At 40.0% G+C, this 22,960-nt stretch overlaps 1 protein-coding gene across 7 annotated transcripts in view; it reads left to right on the top strand.

Annotated features, from left to right (window-relative positions):
* Positions 1 to 22,960, top strand: part of eya1 (EYA transcriptional coactivator and phosphatase 1) — a 62,906-nt gene that overhangs the window by 18,902 nt on the left and 21,044 nt on the right. Inside the window, exons 1-8 of one of the 7 annotated variants that reach the window (XM_085172733.1) lie at positions 144 to 4,046; positions 11,363 to 11,490; positions 12,117 to 12,182; positions 13,518 to 13,595; positions 16,088 to 16,154; positions 16,536 to 16,681; positions 17,563 to 17,685; positions 21,915 to 21,997. In XM_085172733.1, coding sequence (XP_085028859.1) covers positions 11,367 to 11,490; positions 12,117 to 12,182; positions 13,518 to 13,595; positions 16,088 to 16,154; positions 16,536 to 16,681; positions 17,563 to 17,685; positions 21,915 to 21,997 — 687 coding nt within the window. In that variant the 5' untranslated portion in view covers positions 144 to 4,046; positions 11,363 to 11,366. Of the gene's footprint in view, positions 1 to 143; positions 4,047 to 9,609; positions 9,738 to 11,362; positions 11,491 to 12,116; positions 12,183 to 13,517; positions 13,596 to 16,087; positions 16,155 to 16,535; positions 16,682 to 17,562; positions 17,686 to 21,914; positions 21,998 to 22,960 lie in introns of those variants that run through there. The other 6 variants (XM_085172732.1, XM_085172736.1, XM_085172734.1 and 3 more) reach the window with 6 other exon arrangements.

Consider the following 22,960-nt stretch of genomic DNA (forward strand, 5'->3'; position numbering starts at 1 on the left):
ATATATATATATATATATATATATATATATATATATATATATATATATATATATATATATATATATGTGTGTGTGTGTGTATATATATGTGTGTGTGTGTGTATGTATATATATATATATATATATATGTGTGTGTGTGTGTGGTTTTCTTAAATGGCATTTTCTCATAATTCATAACATGTTTCTCGTCTTTTATTTGGAATCAAGATGACTGCAACACTAAGGTCACTCTGTTCATTTAACTTTGTGACGTCCGCTGAGGTTAACCATTTCCTTTGTTCCTTGCTTTCTGGAGAAAAGTGCTAGTGTATTTTCATGTCGAGGTATGCTGTGTTTACTTTTATCGCTGCTCCTCAGCGAGCCAATCCAACCTGATGTTTGTTTATAAGGAATTCAGGCTTCACTAAGAACTTTCATTCACCACTTGAAAGCACTTGAGTTGCTACTAATTTACCTTGAGGGATTTCAAAATTATCTGTCTGCACTGTCAAAATCTTTTTTGTGGTGGCAGCTTATCATCATCAAAGATTCTCTTTGGATTTAATGAAAGCCTGTTAGATGGGCAAATGTTATATTCTGTTTGCTTGAATACTGGATGCAGAAAGACATTTTGAAATGTGTTAACATGTTTTTGGTCATCAAAACGACATTGGTTTGCTTTTTGTTTTTGCTTCGAGTGCTAGAGTTGTCATTGTTGCTAGGAAAGTTGCTTTTAAGTCTACTATTACAGAGTTCAGAAGAAAATCCATGCACTCGAGGAGAGAAGGAGTGGAATGGTATTGAAAGTGATCTTGTATTTCCCTTGGTCATCACACTACTCTTTCTTTACCAAGGATATGTCGCTCTGTGTTGCTTTGTTTTGAACAGGAAAGTTTACACATTGAACAGCTCAGGAATATCCAGCAACTAGCACTTACCAAGCTCCCTGACAAACTGCGATCCGGCAAACTTCACGTCACACTTGGGTCAGGGGCAAAGTTAGGAGTGGGAGGTTTGTATAGTTAAAGGGTTTTTTTGCATTTTCTCCATAGTTAAAAGCTGAACACTTCACCCGGTAATGTCTGTATAAATATATAAAACTGTTATTTTATCCAAAGTTATCCCAAGTTCAGATTTCTCTTCTTGGGGGAAGGTTTTGAATGTAATGCTTTGCTGAGACGTATGTCAAAAAAGGAACTTGATCCTCCAACGTGTGACATTGTGCAAACACTCTAGTAGTTCTACCCAAACAAGTTTGCAGCAGATGCATATGAAAATATTGCAACTGTGTCACCGGGGTGTTAGCATTTTGTTTCATCTGGACCACTTGATCCCTTGTCACACCGTTCCTGCTCCCTTCACACTGTTTATATATTCTTTGTCAAGTTAGGTAAACTCACTTTACTGAGATGTTCTCCTTTGTGGAACAACAGAGTAAAAAAATTGCCACAATTACTTGAGTTAGATCTATGTTAACTCTTAATTCTTTATCTGAAAAACTGCATCAGCCAGTTGGAATTGAAGTCTCTTTTTCCATGTGTGCAAGAAGCTGAGTGGGTAACCTATTGGCAGTGGAGGACAGTGCAGATCTCTCCTCACTCTAAATTGCAGTTAGGCATCCCTGCAGCCCCTCATGAAGACCATCGAGTCCCATCAAGATAATCCTTAATAAAGAACGGCTTCGCATTTAATCTTAGCTCTCTTCTCAAATTTCTTACTTGATATAGTTTTTGGCAAGTGCTGTTTTAGCGCTGATGTCAGTCGAACAGTATCAGTGCATCTTTTGTTAAGCTTCCATCTGGCAGATGTAGAGGCACTCTTAGTTTTTACAGTTCCACAAACGATTATTTTATTGCTCTAATCTGCAAGTTTTTTTTTTACTTTGAATATGTTGAGTCCCCCTAACTGCGATAGTATATCGTTGCTCTTTTTGATTGTGTGCAAAACTTCAGTTTTCAAACTCATAATATTGACAATTCAATTCGAAGTTTAATCTGCTATTTTCCGTAAGATAATTTTCATTTATAGACCTTAAATTTAATACTCCGTGACATGAACATAGTAGTTTAGCAGTAAAACTGCTAGATTGATTGAAACTTCGATTCACAACATTCAGATGCAGGATGCATGCAAGAGTGTAAGAGGAAAATCTGAGTTTACTCAATGAGACATAAACAACTCTGGATAATTATACTGTACAATTTGAAAATAACTCACTTGCAAAATTACATCTCAATCTAATTTTACACGGCCACTTAAAACGGAGAGTCACTGAATGAATGTAGTATCTTAACTGGCATGTGTACCCGTCTGCTATTAGAACTAGTTACTTGAGAGCCCCCAAGCATCTATTAGTCAATTTAGCTATTAAGAATCTGTTCAATGTGCAATATATTTCATGATCTGATATTGCAATGTGATCCTGTGGATTTACCTGTGGGCTGAGGGTTTGGAAAGGCAGGCAGCGCTTGCATTTCAGGCACGTCCACATTATTACTGCACTGTGTTTAAATCAGGAGTAGTGCAGCCCGGATCTATTTCTGTCAGCTCCTCGTTGACTACTGCTACACAGAGGCCGGTTGGTGGCGACCTGCTTTCAGTACGGGCCTTGAACACTACAGCTGATCAGGTGCAAACTGATTAACTCATTTTCATTAATATTAAATAAATACTATCATAATCATAAAGATTTGAACGTGCTTTTTCGGTGACATGTGTGACATTATTTAATTTCTTATCATCACCAACTGACTGGGAGTTAACAAGATATTCAAGTAGCACACAAAAAGCCCAGCCACTAACACAGCACGCTATTCTTCTGGCCGTGGGTGTTCTTTTTCTCTCACCACCTCTTTACCATAGTAAATGTATGGTTTCCTCTTTCTTGGTAATCATTTGTCAGTACTACAGTTGGTATTTAACCCACAGTTTTATTTTGTGGAAATTAAACATATTTTAAACGGTTCATTGATATCTCAGCCATTATTTACACAGACTTGATATTCTTGAAAAAAAAAATGTCATGACACATTGAAGCAAAATCTGTACACGCCTCATCACCAGCCTGAATAAATCACCAGTTCAAGCTCATCAGTAGCAGCGTGGCCTTGTGTTGCTGCTTTGCGCAGTTGAAATAATAACCTGGAGCAGACAGAAGGCAGTCATTACCTTGCACACAGATGCCGTGTGTATGTGTTGACGGAGGACTTCCACTAGAGTGCTGTGGAGATGAACAGAGCCGAGTTTCTTAGCCGCTTTTAAAACCTCTGGCTTCCCATCACCTTAGCTAATGACCTAGCCCCTTGTTTACTCTCTGAAGTCCTTCTGTGACAGAAAGAAATCCAGCAATGACCCAAGGCTCACAGGAGAAAGAAAAAAATGTGGTTTATGGTGGAAAAAAAAGAGCATAACAAAAACAACAGAGAAAGGGGGGAGAAGAAAAGTGTGAGCCCTGAGGGTGTGTGAGCAGAGCAGTGGACAGACAGGGCAGTGGAGAGATCAGCCTTTTCATTGTCTTAGTCTCCACTGATACAATCTGGAGAGGACTCTATTGCTTAAAGCTTTGAGTTAATGACATATGGGAAGCTGGTGTGAGGCACAACTCCCCCGTGCCTCCTCCAGACCCAAAGTCTTCCTGTGAGAGCACCGAGCAACTTTTCTGCTTTTTCAAACGGCAGCAGCCTCCCTCTCCTTCCCTCATTCACTGCCTTTTTTTCCTCCCCTCCCTCCCTCTCCCTTGCGCTCGCTCACTCTCTCTCTTTTTTTCCCTCTTCCTCAGACACTCACTAGTCACTGCCTGAAGCAGTAATCGGACAACTCTCTTTCTCAATGGGACTGAGTCTCCTGAGATACCGCGTGGGGCTCAATGGGTTCCAACACCTAAAATGAAAAAGAAAAAAGTAGTTTTGTAGTTTACATTTATTGTGCTACAGGTTCTACGGACAGCTGAGACGTGTTTTAGAAAGTTTGCCACCCGCTCTGCTGGACTGAACGATCTTTCTCAAGAAGATTTTTTTTAAGGAAGATATAAGAAGGGATAAACACACAGTGATTCAACCATAATTTTAGTGAGTATGACTTTAATTTCTGTGCGATAATTATTTGACATTCTGGTTTACTAACTGTCTTGACATGATCAGTATTTCTTGAGTCTTATAGTGTGTGTGAAAGTTGGTCTTATTTCATACATTTCTGTCAGTGTTTAAGCAAGCATATAATACTCAATTAAAGCATTAATGTCAGCAGAAAGAGTGACAATTATGACTGACATTATCTTTTAAAACAGCACCTATGGCAACCCTTATTTTTGCAATTTAAGAAATGTAATACTTGAGTGCATCTTACAAAAATAATGGTAAACAAACTCAAAAGGAAGGCTTTAAATTTCACGCGGTAGCTGCAGTTTATTAATGATAAAGATAGATAGCAAAAGTATTTAATTATATTTCACGTTAGTAAATCCAGCTAATATAAAATTTAAAAATTACACAAAATCATACACTAAGCTCTGTTTTTATACTACATACAGTCCGACTGAGTTTTACAAGTTTCCAGTCACATATGGCTAAAAAAATAATAATTTATTGATGTAAATTACAAGTGTAAAACAGATGTATTTTTTTTTATAGTCATTAAAAAAATCTTTTTTTTTGGCCTAAGTTAATTTTTTGACCTTTGAGTAAAAATATATTTGATTTTTTTTTTAAAAAAAAGCCCAATGTCTTTAGTGGCATTCAAAATAATACAAAGACCGTAAATACATCAAAATTCACATTTGAAATATGGGAGCCTCTTTTTTTTTCTTCCTTAACACACTACATTTTGTTGAAGTGTGGGAAAGATGCTGGACTGTCGTAGTTCCTTTTTTTTTGTTACTGGCGGAACAAACAAAATGAGCACAGTCAAAGCAGTTGACATCTAATGCCATCTGCTGAAGCGAGGAATGTTGCAAGACCTGAGAGGCTCACAGCCTCTAAACACGACAACAGACCCCGCTTCTCGGCCGTGCTGCGTCTCTGCTCGCCAGTGTTTCACGTGTAGCGAAGATGACTCACCCACTGTAATCACTAGCCCCTCTAATTGAAGAATGTTCTGGTTTAATGTTCTGCGTATGATCACAGGCTTACATCTCAAGTCGAGGAATTATTGTATGGTGTGTGTGTGTGTGTGTGTGTGTCCGTGTGAAGCGCATTTCATCTTTCTGAAATCTTTTTCTTTTTCATCTTCTAATTCTTGCCATTTTCAAACGCCTGCCCTTTTTTGGAGTTTAGAAAAGGTGTGTGCTGATGAAAGAGAGGAAATAGAGAGGTTAGGATCGCCTAGTGAGCCTCCGCTCTATGTAGACAAACATGACAGTGTGTTTGACTGCCTGCTGCACCCATTCATTCACACAATAACCGTATTTATCCAATTAACAGATAATGAGCAGGCTGATTTGGGACTGTTTACACTGTGTATTTGCTTTACACAGAGAGAGATCAGGGTCTCTCTGCCTGGCTGCAGTGCTTCATGCATGTGTAGCAGCAGTGTTTATAAGCAGGAGTGGTCGGCGGTGATGGTGGCATTGTTTGCCCAAGGACTGATGCCTTCCGTATGGATGTGTCTAGCTCTCATCCTCTTCTCTCAGAGAGGAGATTGAAAATGGTGAAAGACACAGACAGCTAATTGATCGAGCCTCACTCAACTGTTAGGGAGGAAGATGGAGGGGTGGAAGAGAGCTCGAGAGAAGGAAGAAGGTAATAGGAAAGCACCTATTAAGTAGCCCATGCTGGGCATTTAGTGGAAAGGGGTTGTTTACTAAATACTGTGGGGTGTTGTTTTGTTAACACACCCCTGTGTAGATCTGGAATATGTGGTTGAAAGAGCAGGAAATGAGTGCTCCGAGCCTTTTCTAAGCTTTCCTGATGATTGCTATTGCAGGTCCTCAATCACTAATACCCACTTTTGTGCCTTTTGTGTGTAAAGGGCAACGTGTTTATGCCGAGTCAGAATAAAAAGCAAGGTGCTGAGAAATGTATTTCATTCCAAATGCATTGCACAGAATTAATTTAATTTATTTATGTTTTATGTTTTTGTTTTTATAAAAAAGATATTGCTAAAACTACTTTGCAACCTTTGGCGTTGCCAATTTGAAGTTTATTTAAAATGTGTATTGTTTCCTATTCTGTGCAAGTACTAATTTTTCTCAGTATAACAAATTGCTTTTTCAGGATTGAGAAAATTAAAACGACGAGTATTAAAGCTTCATAATCATTCCGATTTGTCCCTGGACTTTCTTTCACCTTTTTCTCGTAAAGCCTCTCTCATTCTGCAGCGGTCACGGTGGTAGGCAGGTTGTGATAAAATGTCCACCTTAAATCTTGTTTGATGGCCCCTCAAAGGCAAAGTGGCCTTCTGGAAATAATTTTGAGGGTTGAAGAGCACAGTATTAACAGATTTAATGTAGCCATTGAGCGAATTGCTGGAGCACAATGTCATATTGAACCAAATGAGAGCGACAAATTGCACATCAACAAACAGCACATCTGTTAATAATTGTCCTTTTAATTGTAGACAAGTACAAAATTTAAAATTGCATGTCAAGCACCACGCGCTTTCAGTTGTCACTGCACGTCGCACACAGTGCTAAAATATAAAGAATACTCCTCCATTATATGTATGCATTAAAAAAAAAGTAATTTATTATATTTTAAGTAATAATAATTATCTTTATATTTGTTTTTTAATAAGATATATGGGCCACGATGAAGTCGTAATAAATAAAACAACAGAAATATTTTTTCTTGTAAACAAAAAAAAGGATATTAAAAATACAGCAGTATTGAACTTCACTTGTCACATCATTTTATCAGAAATGTGCAGTGCTTATGTAAAATTAATAACACTGACAGGGTGAAAAAGCACCAGTGTATTTAATGTTGCGTTTGTTGGCAGCCGGCTTTTTTTTTTTTGGCCTCGTATGGAGACACAAGTGAAGTGTAGCATTTTGTAAACTGTGCCTAATTCCACTCACATCTGTGTCCAATTGTTGTCCGCATCTACATTCTTTGCGAGTGGATTTATTTTTCCTGGGCCACCATGTGGATTCAGCTGACCAGCTTAAGTGGGGATTAGTTGTTTTAAAGTTAGATTTTGATTAAAGCATTGTTTTGCAAAAGTTGTAACACACAACACATGGCTTATATACTCTGTAAAATACAAAAGACTTGTGCAGATTATAAGATAAATATGTATTAGAAATGACAAAGGGTGTATTGACTGAAAAATGCCACTTTTTACTTGTCTTGTGCATTTTTAAAATTTGCATTAACATCTTAAAATACTAAACAAATCACAATTTTTATGTCAGTGCGTATATGAAAATAAGCAACCCTTGCTTGTATAATAACAGGTATATGCAGCAAAGAAGAAGAAACAGTGTGTGCTTGGTCAGGCACCCTGCATGCTCAGATGATCTAGCTAAAAGCTTGGCTGTAGCTATATTTATCTTTGGAAATGCAGGTCTTGAAATAAGTAAAGCGTAGCAAAAAAAAAAAAAAAAAATCCTGCTAACGGCTCTGAATGAAGCATGTTGTGGCACTTCTTTTTTTTTTTTTTCTTTTGATGACACTTCCAGCGCTTCATCTTGTCAGGCTTTGTTCTTGTTCGCTTCAAAGACCTGGCAGTTCAGGTTGAAGTAAAGAAGCACATCAAAGATGCTAAATGTAGACCTTTTTTAAAGAAAAAACTAAATATTTAGCAGTGATGAAGAAAGGCATGTTTTTGCTTTTAAATCCAAGCCCCCTCCCTTCTCCTCTCCCATCTTCCCCCCTCTCCCTCACCCCCTTCACCTGGCTGGTTTCACCTGCTGGCAAAGGCTGACACACCACTATGGTAATGGCTTTATTGGCATGAACTGTTGAAGAGAGAAGCCAGCCACCACACACACCATACCACATCAGCCCACCACAACACTCTCGCTTCACAGCTTCCCCCAACTCTGTGATCTCTCTTAATGTGCTGTGGCAAAATGTGTTTCTCTTTCGTCTCCATTGCTTTTGCCTCTTCTTTCTATTCTATAAATATAGATTTTACTCATGTTGTAATTTTTTCATCCTTTTTGTGTATGTCAGTATTAAGAAATTATTGGAGGAAGAAATGCTGTTGTCTGTGCTTTGTGAAAGTATAAGTGAGGTGTGAGAATGAAATATACCGGTTATTTTTGCTAAGATGGCTGTGTCGTAAGCAGTGGGAGAGAAGGCAAATTGTAAAGCTGGAATGGTGTTCATGAAGGCTTTGCCTCGGTGTGAAGAGCAAAGCCTGTTGGGAAAAAAAAGAAAAAAAAAACCTTAGACCATGGAGCTCAGGTTACCCTGGCTCATGTAAACAGTCAGCCATTAAAAAATCATGGCAGGATTTTTGAAAAAAGACTTTATACATCTTTCGCTCCATCTCTCGCGCTCTCTCTCTCTTTTTTTTTTACCTGACCATATGAATACCTTTGACCTTTTTTGGACCCTGTATTCCCATGGTGGGCTGGAGTCAGGTCTAATATAGTGTTATAGCCATGCAAGTATATGGCTCTGCTTGATGTTTGCAGTGAGACAAGCAGAGTGGGAGTGGACAGCAAAATGTAACTGTCAGCTAAAGGAGAGTAATAGAGGCATTCGTAGCGTCATAGGAAACATATGTGGCTCCATATGCTCTCCATGTTCTCCTTTCCAGTCTCTTTCATTGTCTGAGATGCACCACTGATCTGAGGGCCTCTAAAGTGCCCTGTGTGTGTGTGCGTGTGTGTGTGTGTGTGTGTGTGTGTGTGTACGCCACTCATCTGGGGGCCTCTGTAGTGCCCTGTGCATGAGCGTGTGTGTGTGTACACATGTAGACATACAGAAATGAGTTATGTGTCTTTGTGTGCTAAAAAAAAAAAGACATACGCATGAACCTTTGTGTTACCGCAAAGAAAGTGTGTGTGTATTTCTCCCGTTCTTTATTTCATGGCCATTGTGAGTCGGCTGTGAAGTTGTGCATTTTTCTATTGTGCCCCAGGCACAGGCAGGCCTAGGGAAGACAGCCCTGATGGTCATTAGGACCTGTCAGTATGCCTAGAGGAGGAGTGCTGATAAATTTCAGATAGTGTCAATTGCAGATGAAAGATCTGCTGAAGATGCTAGGGGTGTCACGCTTGACTTGCCACTGCTCAACAAGTCCCATCTTCCTTCCAGCAGCAGCAGGCTACCTCAAGCAGGAAAGTAGGCAGGCTCTCCCACCCTTTACTGGCCCTCAGCCCCCTTCTATCCACAACCCCTCACCCCTTTGCCTACCTTCACTCCCTCACCCCCTTCCCAATACCCCCTCACCCCCCTCCACCCCACCCCTTCTTGCTTACCTTGGCTAAGCCGCTTTGCATGTTGATTGGGGGAGGGCTAATCCAGTTTGCAGCTGTCGTAGACCAATGATGAATCACCTTTCCGTCATTTGGCCATGCTCCCCTTGCTCAGGGAGGAGGGAGGACCTGGAGGAGGAAACAACAGTGGAGCGGGGCTGCGGCTCAGAGCGAGACAATGTGAGCCTCTGTTCCCCAGCTAGCCCTCTCTTCCCATTCTGCTCCAGAATAACAATAATGTTTTCTCAGACAAGCCTTTTTGTGTCATGGATGGCTCCGGACTGTGACATCGAGCTGCAATAACAAGGAGTGACATTGTTTCTGCTGGGGCAGGTGGAGGCAGAATAAAGAAAGGGAGTGTGGTTTGAGAGGACTCAAAGCCATCTAGGTCCAGGTAAGAGCACAGTTGTGCCAGTGCCAGGAGCATCAGAGACATGTAGCTCTCTGTGTGGCATCAGAGATTTGCTTTAGAAATTCTGCTAAAGAACTGTCTGCATTTCTCGGCTTGACTGATTAGAGATAGGAGGCTTTTTAGCCGTCAGTTAATGACAAAAAAAGTTTGGCAAAAGGAAAAGAAAACAGGATTAAGCCATGTGTGCAAGAAATAGGGTCAGTTTATTCTGGATCATCCTTAAGAGTATGCTTAGCGGGTGTGATATTTTTAGGGGAGGAGTAAATTAATATACCTTTGGGAAAAAGGCAATGCAGCTTCCATTACTGGAGCACGCGTGAAGAAGACTGACTTGGACTTTTGTGTTGCTGTTTTTTGTTAATTATAATTACCTTTTTGGTGTGTACTGTCTTGCCTAAATGTATATTTTTTTTTTCCCATAAATAATTGATTTGGATTTAAACCCCAAGAAATGACTACATCTGCCAAAATCTACTGGAAAGTATTACAACATAATATCATTGCAATGTTATTTTAAACCCAGTGAATGCATATCATAATTTAATGTTTTTATCTCATAATTCTGTTTCTTGGTGGCATCTGATATCACTCAGACTAGTCAGAGTTGCTTGAGCATTTATCTTTGTGGCCTTTTGTAAAGGCTGATGTTTATCGATAGCAGAGATACCCCAAACCCTGCAATATAATTAAAAATGACAGTATAATGTACAAAACATTTTATCCTAATTTCATTAACTCACTGTTGCAATGGGAGCAGCGGCAGAAACAAATGGGGTGTAGAGTTTGTGGCCATACTTTTTCAAATCACTCGTGCCTTCTTTTAGCCCCATTGTCTGTGCTCAATCAGATCCTTTGAGCGCACAAATGAGAAGAGAGAATAAGGTTTTCAGTGCCGTGGTCTTTTGTATAAACACAGAAACAATTAAGGAGCTTGCCAGAGCAAACACATGCCTCATGAGCTTCTCATCTGCCCTTCACTGAGGCATAGACTCTTATAATCAAGCAGAGTGCTGCGTTTTTAACAGGCATGTTGAGCGTTGCTTCCAACCAGCAAACATCTGTTAACAGTCTTCATTATCGCACAAAACGATATATACTTAAGGCCATTTTTATTTCAAGAAGCATCAGACTAAATCAAGAGTAAACATTTTGCGTTCACATTACGTTAAATTATGACTGCCAGTGAGAAATCTCAAACTGTGCTGTCAAAATGCTTAACAGTCATTTGATCACTCTGTTCCACACAGTTTTTTTTTTTTGTGTGTGTGTGTGTAACATTTTGTCTTGTGTACTTCTTTCATTTTAATCTGATAATTTTTTTTTCTGGGCATTTAGCAAAGCATAAAAAATGCTTTATTTAAAGTAGTAAAGTAGAAAAATATCACATGCAAGATAGAAATTAGTAAACTTGCATTAAATTGTGTATTTTTCTACTGTAAGTGCAGTGGAATACACTGTACTTTTTACTCTCTCGTGTTCACCATTTTATACCGTGCACGTTGTGTACACAGAATTCTGCATGAGAGCTCTGCGCCTTCCCTGAAACCAGACTATCTAATTTGATTTGATGTGTGCCTGCGTGTGTGTGTGTGTGTGTGTGTCGTCAGGTCTATGGAAATGCAGGATCTAGCCAGTCCGCACAGCCGAGTAAGTGGAAGCAGTGAATCTCCTAATGGTCCCAACCTTGACAACTCACACATCGGTAACAATTCCATGACACCCAATGGCACTGAAGGTATGTGTGCAGTGCTATTGTGCGTACATTTACCTTTCTCTCTTTTCATGCTTGCTAAAGTTCCTAAAATAACTGAAAATTGTGACAGTAAACCTAAAAGGATTTTATCACAGTATCGATGCTTTACAGCAATAAAGCCAGCGTGAGTGTTGAACTGATATTTAGAAGTTTTTTAAGATATATTATCAACACTTTTGCTGTAATATAGTATTAACAAGATACTAAAATGGGGCGTGGATTCATTTGACATTTGCTGGTTCTCAGCCTTAACACAGTTCAGTACCTCTGTTGGTCGTTTTCTCGTGACTATTAGCTGTTTATTTAAGCACCCATGTAATTATTCAAAGCCCACAAATGGAAATGATGGCACTTTGCATATGGTTTCTACTCTACATAGTTATAGTCACTCAGGCGATTCACCTGTGCTTCAAATCTGAGCCTTTGTTTAGTGAAGCAGTCATGCCCAAATCATAAAACATCAATTTATTAAAAGAACCACATTGTCAGATAAGCTTTAGAAGTATTTTTTTTATTTATTATTTTTGTTTGTTTGTTCATGACACACAGGACCCGTAGTCATGATGTAGACTGTCATGTGTTCCTTTGCCATTCTTTCTTTCCCATAGGTGATAACATCACAATGCTTACCACTGCAGACTGGTTGTTAGGTTCAAACTCACAGTCCGCTGCAGGTTTGTCTACTGTTGGTGCCAATGAAAGGACAATACTTGGTGTTTTTTTTTGTTTGTTTGTTTGTTTCAACTCAACTGAAAGCACTCATTGTAATTTTGAACCATCTACTTGACTGATGAAGAAATTTGTATTCTTTAAAATCTCCCCTTAAAATTATATTACTATTTACCAGCTGCAAAGTTATAAAATCGCCTCAACTATTGTGCCTTTCATTCAGAAACTCTGGTACTTGTTGTTATTTTTTGTGGCATTCTGTTTCAAGCATGGTTTGACACAGACTTGACTTGAGTTCATTGTTAGTGATTGGTTGTACTGTGAACTTGTATATAAGCATTATAATTCTTATTTTTTTAATTTGGTTGTTCCATGCTGATTTCCTGAATACAGTGGTTATTGTGTGCTCTGTGACCTGAATGCTAGTTTATGCATGCATTTGCCACTATTTTTCATCAGTGTGCTGTTGAAAAGAACTACCCTTTGTCAGCATATGTTCCTGCACTGAGCAAGCATAGTGGAAACATGTAAAACATGACAGCAAATGGCTTATTCAACCATGAGGGATTCCACTGAGCATGACTCCTTTGCCCACATTGTCAATCTGTTTTTCCAAAAAAGGAAGAAAACAATCCTTCAGCCCGCCTGAAGTGAAATGGATAGATTTCAAAGAATCCTGAGCTGTCGGATAGCTGTGAAATTGTCTTTGCAAATCTATTGCTGAGCTGTATAATAGCATCAAGGTCAAACAGCGTTCCCCACCCTCTTAAAAAGATTTTATACACCATATATTTCCTTGACATTTCAGTCGTACTTGCGTATCGCTTTTTATCAGCGACTTTAACGCACATCTACTGCACTTATTTCATTCATCCCACATCTAAGTACTGATATGTCAGGAGGTTATTTTCTTTAAATTAATAATAGAAAGCTTTAGTATTTTACATTTACTAAAATCCACTCTCATGTGAAAGTTTAATTCATGGTTCTTTTTTAAGTAGATAAAAAACTTTCCTATTGCAGTTTTGATCTTTTCTATTTTGTCACTCTGAAAAATAAATAACAAGAGATCAAAAGAAAATCTAGCTTAGGAGATACGCTACCAAAAATAATTAGACAATTCAATAATACATGTACATAAGACTACCACAAATGTATCGTGCATTTAAATTAGCTGACCTTATTTTACATGCAATACACTTATCAAATGTTATTTTTTTTCCAAAAAATTATTTTTTCTTTGTGAAAATGTGGAAGCCTAATGTAGTGAGACAAGATTTTCCTTTTTTCCTGACATTGATTTGGTGCTCTCGCTGAGAATGTGTCTTCTTTGTTTGCAGTTAAAACAGAACCAATGAGCAGCACCGAAATCGCCACCTCAGTAGCAGACACCTCTCTAGATAGCTTCTCAGGATCAGGTGAGACGTTTTGGTGTGTGTGTGTGAATGTGTGTGAATGTGTGTCCGACTGCCTCTCTCTCATACACGCAGCAGATGAGCATAGAGATGACTGACTGATAAGCCGGTACCCGGGAAATGTCCCTTCAGCTAAAACTGCATTACAATGTGTGTTTTTGTGTGATAGTGTGTTTAAGAACAAGGGGATCTACCTCAACTGTCAGCATATATATATGCTGTGCTTGCTTGCACCTGTGTGTGTGTGTGTGTCCTCACTCCACTGGTTCCCATGTCAGTGAGGACTGAATTATGACCTGTAATGCACTGAGCTTGTCTGTCCGGTGGAGTGACGCGCTATCCCAGTGGCCCTCGATCTCCACGGGCTGTTACCCAATCGGCCTATCAGAGCCAGGCTTTTCACACCTTCCTTTCAGCAAGGAAACATCTCACTCACACACACACACTCTAACATAAACACATTGTTAAATTAAACAAATGTCGCAGAGTATGATAAGCATTGTTGGAACTATCATAGGAATTATAACTATTTAAAATTTGGGGGGTTTATTTTTCCACCATCTGCAGTAAATCTTCGCTGTAAACATTTGTTAATAGCACTATGTGCAGCTGTACATGGTATTAACCTGCTGCTAATTTGCCTTTATTTCCTAAGCCGTTTAACTAAATGCTTGATACTATACGCTCGGAGGACATAAATCACGGCATGACTTTTGTCTCTGACAGTATTAATGAAATTTAGTAATCTTATACCCCATATCCTCCGTGGGGGAAACCCAAAGCGCTCTTCAGAAGAGCAAGTTTTGTCCAGTGGCAGGTGCTACTGATGTGGGAAAAGTGTTCAATATTAATAACGTGTGTGAGGGGTTTGGGCTTACAGTTACATACAGTTAGCGCCCCCCGCAACCAAATCCCTTATTTTACATGTCACGACCGATTAGACAGATGTTTTTAAACTGCGTCTCCGGTACAGTTAAATGCCGAGACTGAGATTGTTGCTTCCCTGAATTGTTGTGATTTAAAACTAACTGTGAATTATTTTGTCAAGCTTAACAGATTTTAATTTATACAGCCATCTCTTGCATTTTATTAGCTTATTTTGATTTCCTTCAATATGACTAATATTTTTTTTTTTTTTTTAACATTTAAAGTTTAAATTTGCAAAACAGCATTCAAGGTAGCTCTTCCACTCTCAAATTTAAGATTTTCTTTCTATTCAGAATTATTTACCAGAGTCCTATAAGTAAATTTATATTTTTTGTTAACGTACACGTGCTCTGTGGGTTGACATGGGTGCACATGCACACACGCATCAGCAACAGTAACCGGGAAGATTTTCGACAAATAATCAAATTATAGATATTAAACGTACTTTTGTGACTGTTGTTATTTGACAAGCTGGAAAAATGAACCCTGTGCTGTGATGTGATGTGTCAGAATGCAAAGCAGCCAAGTACATTTTGAGTTGTTCTACTTAAAACCGCACTAGCTAGTTTAATTCTCAGTTTAATCTGAGCTTGCTAGCAGCTTTGTGTTAAAGTTGCCTGTCTTATCTAAAGTAGGGCTTTGTGTTGATCAAACAGGCGTATTTAAAAATCAGTATCTCTGTGATTTACCATGAATAGCAGTCTGATGCTTAAAAAAATGTTTCCATCTCAGTTTATTTCCCAACTTTGCACCTATCTACCTATCACCTAGTCTCACCTGCACATTTTGACCGAAGATAGGGTTGATCTGTGAGGCGGCTTTGGGAGAAACCCTCTAACACTATATAGGAAAATGGAGTGAGACAGCTGATATTGCACAATTTTACATACCCCACAACTATAATTAGTGTAGTAATTTTAGAACTAATTTTACAAGTGAATGCATATTATAGTTATTCTGATGAAGGCGGGGAATTGTACAAATATGTACATTGTTGAAGATGGATGGATTGAGTTTGAGCGTCCCCTGATTCTTGCACAGAGAGCCAGAGCCTCATACAGCATGACTGACAAAGGCAATCTAGAGTTAAATAATTTTTTCTGCACTCAAAATAAAAAAATCTTGTAGAGTTGTTTGTATTTCAACCTTAAGAGCACCGGTGAAGCATATACTCATCAGTGATGAAACGAGTAGCACTCATTAGCTCCAATCAGTGACGTCACTTCAGATATGGCTGTGGCTAGAAAGACCCAAAGCATCTTAAGCCACGAGCCGAGACTGAGTCAGGCCGTCGTGTGTGTGTTTACACCAGTGTTTGTCATAGCGGCTCAGAAGTATCTCAGAGATACGTGGGTCAGCAGGAGGACCTGATGTTTTTACCTGATTATTTTGCTTCATTATAACTCTCCGGTTTTCAACCTTAAATAAGGTTACCAAAATAAATAGAGTAATGCAATGTAATTACTGTTTCCTTGGAATCCAGAAGTTCTGTTGGCAAAAGATAATATTTACCTTATTTCTTAATGTTTAAATATGTGCTTGCCTCTTTTCTTTTTAACTCTCCTCAGCTATTGGAACCAGTGGCTTCAGCCCAAGACAAACGCACCAGTTCTCTCCACAGATTTACCCTTCCAAGTAAGGTTTCTTTTATTTTTCTGTAAAAAAAATAAGCAGCATCCAACTTCATTTCGTTCTTTAATTAGATCCTTCTGCTAGATGGGGGTTTTCTGACTGGCTTTGTTTGCATGGGTGTCTGTAGCCAGCGCACTCTGAAATCTGTTGTAATTATTATCTTGCAAAAATTTCCTTTGCCATTTATTGTTCTTTCACTATGTATATGAGCTTTGCTATGCTGTCTATCTTACAGCTTGGCTGGCTGTTTAGAACGAAGTAGCTCAATCACAAGGAATTTCTCAGTTAGCAAAGTTTGTGTTATGGTTTTGGGGGTAAAACACGGGCCTCACTTTTCCTGCCTTCCTTTTCTCACTCTAGTTTCTTGTTTCTTTTCTCAAATAGCAGAACATATCCGCATATTCTTCCTACCCCTTCATCCCAAAATATGGCTGCGTATGGACAGGCGCAGTACACCACAGGAATGCAGCAGGCCGCAGCTTATGCTAGCTACCCCCAGCCTGGCCAGCCCTATGGCATACCAGCTTATGGTAAGATTAACACAAATGATTGCCTCCTCTTGCTGGCGAGAGTCTGTTAATAATGTCAGAGTTCTTGAAATTGTATTAACCCAAAGTCTTGGAAATGCACAACTAATTTTTTTTTCTTCATGAAGTTTAGGAAAAGTACCTTGCTCATGTTCCCAGAATTCCTCCTGTACACCAAAACCAACAGAGATGCTGAGTTGTTGTTTAGTGCCTGCATATTCTCTTGCAGTGCAATAGAAGAGAATTTGCTTATGAAGCTGTTCAGATAGATCAGAAAGATTACTGATATAAATCTGAAAACAAGAACTGGTTTCCTCTGGCATTGCAAGAGAAGCATAGAGTACATCGCTTACTGTAGACTTTATTTGTCCTAAGTCTTTGGAGTGTTTTGACCCCAGAAGGCTCTCCAATATGTGGAGGAATTTACACTGTTTATTTGAATAAAGTCCTGCAATCTGCCGTCGCATAGAGACTACATTGTGACTGACTCAGCCAAAACAGTGGTCAGGGTAGCTCACAAACACGGGCAGAATGTTTTGTTACTTGTGCATCTTTTCATGTGACCTTTGCTAAATGATAATAACAGTTATTAATAAAATCATAAAATAAAACAAGCCTAATCCAAACATGCGTTTTGGTTTTCGAGCAAAGTAGTGTGCTGTTGTGCAGAGTGATGGAACTCAGCGCAAGATAAAATTTCCAAACAACAAATGCTGAAAATCAGTAACAGATAATCACCAGTCATCCACTGTGATTAGTGTGTTATGCTAACAGACAGAGGTGGTGTCCCTTTGCTGTCCAGTGTAATTTAAAACTGTGTTGACTGTTGTCTGTGCATCAAACCGATCTGGTGTCACTAACTGATTTAGGTCCATTGTGGGCAGGCATAAAGACGGAGGGGGGTTTGAGTCAGTCCCAATCCCCGGGACAGACAGGCTTCCTAAGCTACAGCTCTGGCTTCACAACACCACAGACAGGACAGGCCCCCTACAGCTACCAGATGCAGGGTGAGGACATCATTGTGAATTCTTTGCTTTTTCTCCCAATTTTTTCCGAAGTTTGAATTTGTGCGTTAGAAAACACACCACTAGATGAAATACATTTTACTTAAACCCAACAGCATATGAAATAGATGGCAAACTATTTTTTATTTTTTTTGCTGTTTCTTTAGTGGGTCTCTTTTTGGATGTAATGCACAAAATCCTGTCTTTATATTCAGCCCTTCCAAATAAGGTTTATTGTACTTTTTTTTTACGTTAGAAACATAGCTCTCTGATGATGTTTTATCTACATGCAGAGAAAAACTTATTCACAGCACAGCCCTCGCCCTCACCCTTGATAGTGGTTGCAACCCAGCGGTGTTTTGTGCAGCCACAACGGCTGCCTTCCTTTCCTCTCCTCTCTTAAAAGAATCAACACAGATGGAAAAATGGCAAGCACTTAGGAGGCAGAAGCCATGTCGCTCCCCAGCCTTTGTTTTTTCTCTCCCTGTGATCATATTTTCATTTGTTTAAGAACTGAGAACACAGAGATTTATGCCCTTGAAACCGATTAAGATGAGTTGTGCACCCTACACTCCCCCTTTTTGTGCTCTTTCTCTCCAGCCATACAGTTTAAATGTAGATCAGGCCTAATGCCCAGTGGAGTGTATCTGTTACACTCTTTCTGCTTCTCTCTGGTTCAGAAAGCCTCTGCACTGGGCAAGCTAGCTGCTAGTGCAGTCTTTGTATTCTCTCCTGTAATATCTAAAGTGTGACAGTTGAAATATCTCCACATGTTGCTGAAAAGCCCCCAGAACATCCCACAATAAATAACACCAGCTCAGCAGCAGATGTGGCAGGGGAAGCCTCTCTTCCACGCCTCTTAACCAAATACAGTTGGCCACATTCAGAGATTTTGGAGCACACTTCACACCTGAAAAAAGGAGAGGCAGAGAGAGAACGACAGGAACAAAAGTCAGAGCATGTGCGGCAGAGTGCACAAGCTGCTATCCTGCCCTTAGTGGTTTAACTCATGATGACAGTATTATGTTCCCATTCATCTTCTAAGTATTATGCTCTTATTCTGTCTTTCTTTTAACCTCCGTCTATCTCAGCCTCTCCCTCATTCTCTTCAGCTATCTCTGCCTATCTTTTCCCCCATGTTAGCGTTAAGTGCGTTAGTAATTGACAGCCATGTAAGATGACAGATTGACCACTATTCTGGCCCTGGGTTCTCTAACTGTGGCTCTGGCCCTCCGCCACACCATCATCATTACTCTCTCCGGCCTATTGATCTGCCTGGGCAATGTGCCTCAGGCCTGGGTGTCCCAACCAAAGACTCCTTTTCCACATCTGATACTCCCCTTTCTTTCAGTGTCGCTGCCACCAGCCTGTGGCCAGCTGTCAAGGCAGAAGACGATTAGATTAATGTTTTTTGCTCTTTGCTTTCATCTCTGATGCGATCGAGCTTTGTGTGGTTGCTAAAGTCAAGGCACCAAATCATAAAGTGGACACTTGGGGCACTTTTTTTGTAGGGCATTTCAGGGAGTACCGAAAATGGCAAAAAATATTAGAGCGTAAACAGACAGAGACATTGTTTTTATGGTGGTGCTGAGCAGATGCTAATTAGGTGAATAATTGGGTTCCAGCATTCTGTCCCAATGGTAGTGCGAGCTGAAGAAGCTGAAGCCTTGGTTGCCTTTTAAAAGGAGAGCCCCATCTGGACTTGATAGGCTATTCCCAAGTGGGGCATACAAACTTCTGCTACAAATATTGTGCGCTGATGATAGACATAGCCCATGGCAAGAGACTGATCAAGCAAAGCAAATGGACTTCCAATTGTGGAGCCAGAAGGCAGGAGGGAAGGAGGAGAGGAGGGAGGGATGATATCTGGTCCTGAGTGAGTGAACTAACTGGAGCAGGACAGGGGGAGGGAGAGAAAACATGCCCCCCGGGGAACCACAAGGCCCTTTCTTTCTCTCCCTGCTATAACCAGCACCACCACTCCAAACAGCATGGGCTCATTCTCACCGGGCTAGCGGGGGTCCCCTCAGCTTTTATGTGGCTCCTTGTTCTCCACAGAGCAACCCTCAAATCTGCCAGCGAGAGCTTTTATGACTGTTTGAACTGTGCATTAGGCTAATTTGTTGTTCTTTGCGGCCTTTGCTCCTTGTTTTGGTCTTATTGTTCAATTGAACCTTCGCAGTATTTTGAACTTTCTTCAGCGAACACAGGAAAGTTTTACGTATCTCCTTCCCCTTAAAATATTAAACAAGAAAAGAAAGAGCAACGCTGATAATTACCGGGATGTAAAACATGCTGGAGGAAAAACTGCAAATGCTGCACAAATAATTATTAAATTCTGGTAATTTAAAGGTATTTCTTTTTATCTTTTAGCCACTGTGCTGCAAGTGTAGCTAACTGACAAGTCAAAACTCAATGTCTTCATGCTGCTTTGGATGCACTGCCATATCACCCCCGCACCCAAAAAAAGACACACGCACAAAACACACACACACTCCCCTCCACCCACACAGAAAAACTTCCCTAATCATTCCCCCCTTTCTGAAAGCTGCTTCATGTTTGTCACGGTGTGGGAGGGCCCTCCTGATGGGGCCAATGACCATAGGATGAAAGGAACTCCCTCTGTTTGTGTCTGACAACAAAGGTGTAATTACGTCCTCATTTAGGAACAGTAAATCTATCTCCTGCCTCGTTTTCACTGAAGCTGTGGGATACTTTCTTGGCCTTGGTAGGATGACTACGGTTATAGGTAAAGGAATTGTTTAAAGAATACGACGGCGGCGCCCTTTTTGTGTCCCCTACGGCTATGTGGACAAACAAGCTGCTTTTGTATGGACAGAAATGAGTTACAATTGTTTTTTGGGCTCAATGTTTTTTAACAATTCATTTGGAATTAATTAATTAAAATTGAATCATCTGTCACTGAGAGTGAGTGACCAGAACTGACCAAAACCCTCGATTTTTAGTTTTGTTTATTTTAATGTGTGCATTACACTGTTGGCAGAATAATTTGCTTATACTAAACTCCACAAGTAATCATTTCTTAATTGCAGTCATTATTTTGGATCACAATGAATTACACTTGAGTGAGAAATCTGCACATAAAAGTCACATCAACACATCGTGGCGCCTACTCACAGCTTTTCCGATGAGTATTTTGCAATTAAACTTCTATATAAACACGATTGTTGCTCATTTGCTCAAATGGGAATCCCCTTCACTACATCTTTATAATGGATAAACCAGTTTTACTTAGTTGACCAGTTCGCAGTCATTGTTTGTGATTAAATAAATATTTGAGTTCAGTTTAATGCCGTTAAACCTTGGGCAATAAAATCTGGCAAATTCTCTTTCTTTTTTTTTCTTTTTTTAACAGTTAGAAGTAACATTTATATATTAATTCGTGGATCGAAATATGCAAATGAAGACAGATTTTTATGTTAATTATTCAGTTCTTTAAATTGTCACAATAACTGTTATCTCAAGAATTAGGATCTGGTTTCTCTACCAGTGTATGACCCCTTTAAACTGTCCCTCCTGCTGTTCTCTCACTTGACATGACAGTACAGGTGGATGGCCACTGAGGAGAGATGTTGTGTCCCAACAACTGCTGCTGTCCTATGCTACAAATCATAGCATGTATGATATTAGGGCATTAGATACTATCGACCCTTTTGAGTGATTTAATTACCCAGAAGAACCATAGTTTGAACAAGTGGAAAGGAGAAGCATACATATTCATCAGGGCTGGATTTCAGTAGCACACCATGCCAGAGCTGCTCACCCCAACTTCAACCCTCTTTTTCATATACATCTCTGTCACTATACCCCCACCCCCCACCTCCTACTCATGTCCCGTCCAGAGTGCATCCACCGTTTCCACCCCCTTTACTCAACGCCACCCTTCGGTAACTCGCACACAACAGTCTCTTGTGTTCTTCGCATTGTGCGGGCTTGGAAGCAGGTTTTGCCCACCCCCACCCCCACCCCACCTCTGCACTGTCATTCATCAGGCCTGATCCAATCACAGATAAGGGAGGAAGAGCAGAAAGATAAGGCCACTGTTTGGAGCTCTCCCTGAGGCCTCCCTCTGTTCACCTACTAAAATAGTTGTTTCAAGATGAATCTTTTCCCCCCTCCTAACAATGCACCATTTTATTTACACTACTGCAGATTTAATTTTGTCTTTTCATGTAACATAACTTAAAGTTCCAATGTTTTTCTCCTCATAGGTGGGACTTTCACAACAACGTCAGGATTGTACACAGGAAATAACTCCCTGACAAACTCAACTGGCTTCAACAGCACGCAACAGGTAGCTGCGGATTTCTCCCTTATCTCCTTATTCCTCTAATCTGGTATCAATTTGCAGCTATCATTTTATACTTGAGGTTTGAACTGATCTTGGAAATCTTCATGAAACACGCGTACTCAATATGCTACATTTCACCCATGACACATTCAGACATAAATCATTCACAATGTCAAAAGCTTTGTACACAGGCTTATCTACCGTACCTCCTCCAACACATGTATATTATGCCACAGAGGAAAGGAGGAGGGGAAAAAACAAGACAGATCGTTGTCCAGATGTAGGACAGAACAGAACATGTGTTTGCATTTATTTTTTGGAATCTGCACTGTAAAGTAGCAACACTGGTGCAGGGCATTTCTCAGATTACCCTGCCAAACCACCTAGTTATTTTCTTCAATTCTGCTACCTTTTGTCTTTCTGTCTGCCTCTGTGTTTTGATCTAAATCTTCCCTCTAACATCCCATTGAACTTATCATTCCATTTGACTCTTTTTTTTTTATGTATCCCTGCTCAGACATGCACTTCTTCTCTGAACATGTTGACTTTATGTTTGAGTGAGCACCCTGGTAATACTTATGTAAAAGTCACAATGGCAGTATTATGACGCTGGTCCTAGTAAGGATAAAATGGTAAATGGCCTGTATTTGTATAGCGCTTTTTCTAGTCCCTAAGGACCCCAAAGCGCTTTACACATCCAGTCATCCACCCATTCACACACAGGTGATGGTAAGCTACATTGTACCCACAGCCACCCTGGGGCGCACTGACAGAGGCGAGGCTGCCGGACACTGGCGCCACCGGGCCCTCTGACCGCCACCAGTAGGCAACGGGTGAAGTGTCTTGCCCAAGGACACAACGAGCGAGACTGTCCGAGCCGGGGCTCGAACCGGCAACCTTCCTATTACAAGGCGAAATCCCAACTCTTGAGCCACAATCAAATATCTCCATTTGCATTTGCAGACA

Source organism: Neolamprologus multifasciatus, chromosome 9 (genome assembly GCF_963576455.1).
Source record: "Neolamprologus multifasciatus chromosome 9, fNeoMul1.2, whole genome shotgun sequence".
In the NCBI taxonomy this organism is placed as follows: Eukaryota; Metazoa; Chordata; class Actinopteri; order Cichliformes; family Cichlidae; genus Neolamprologus; species Neolamprologus multifasciatus.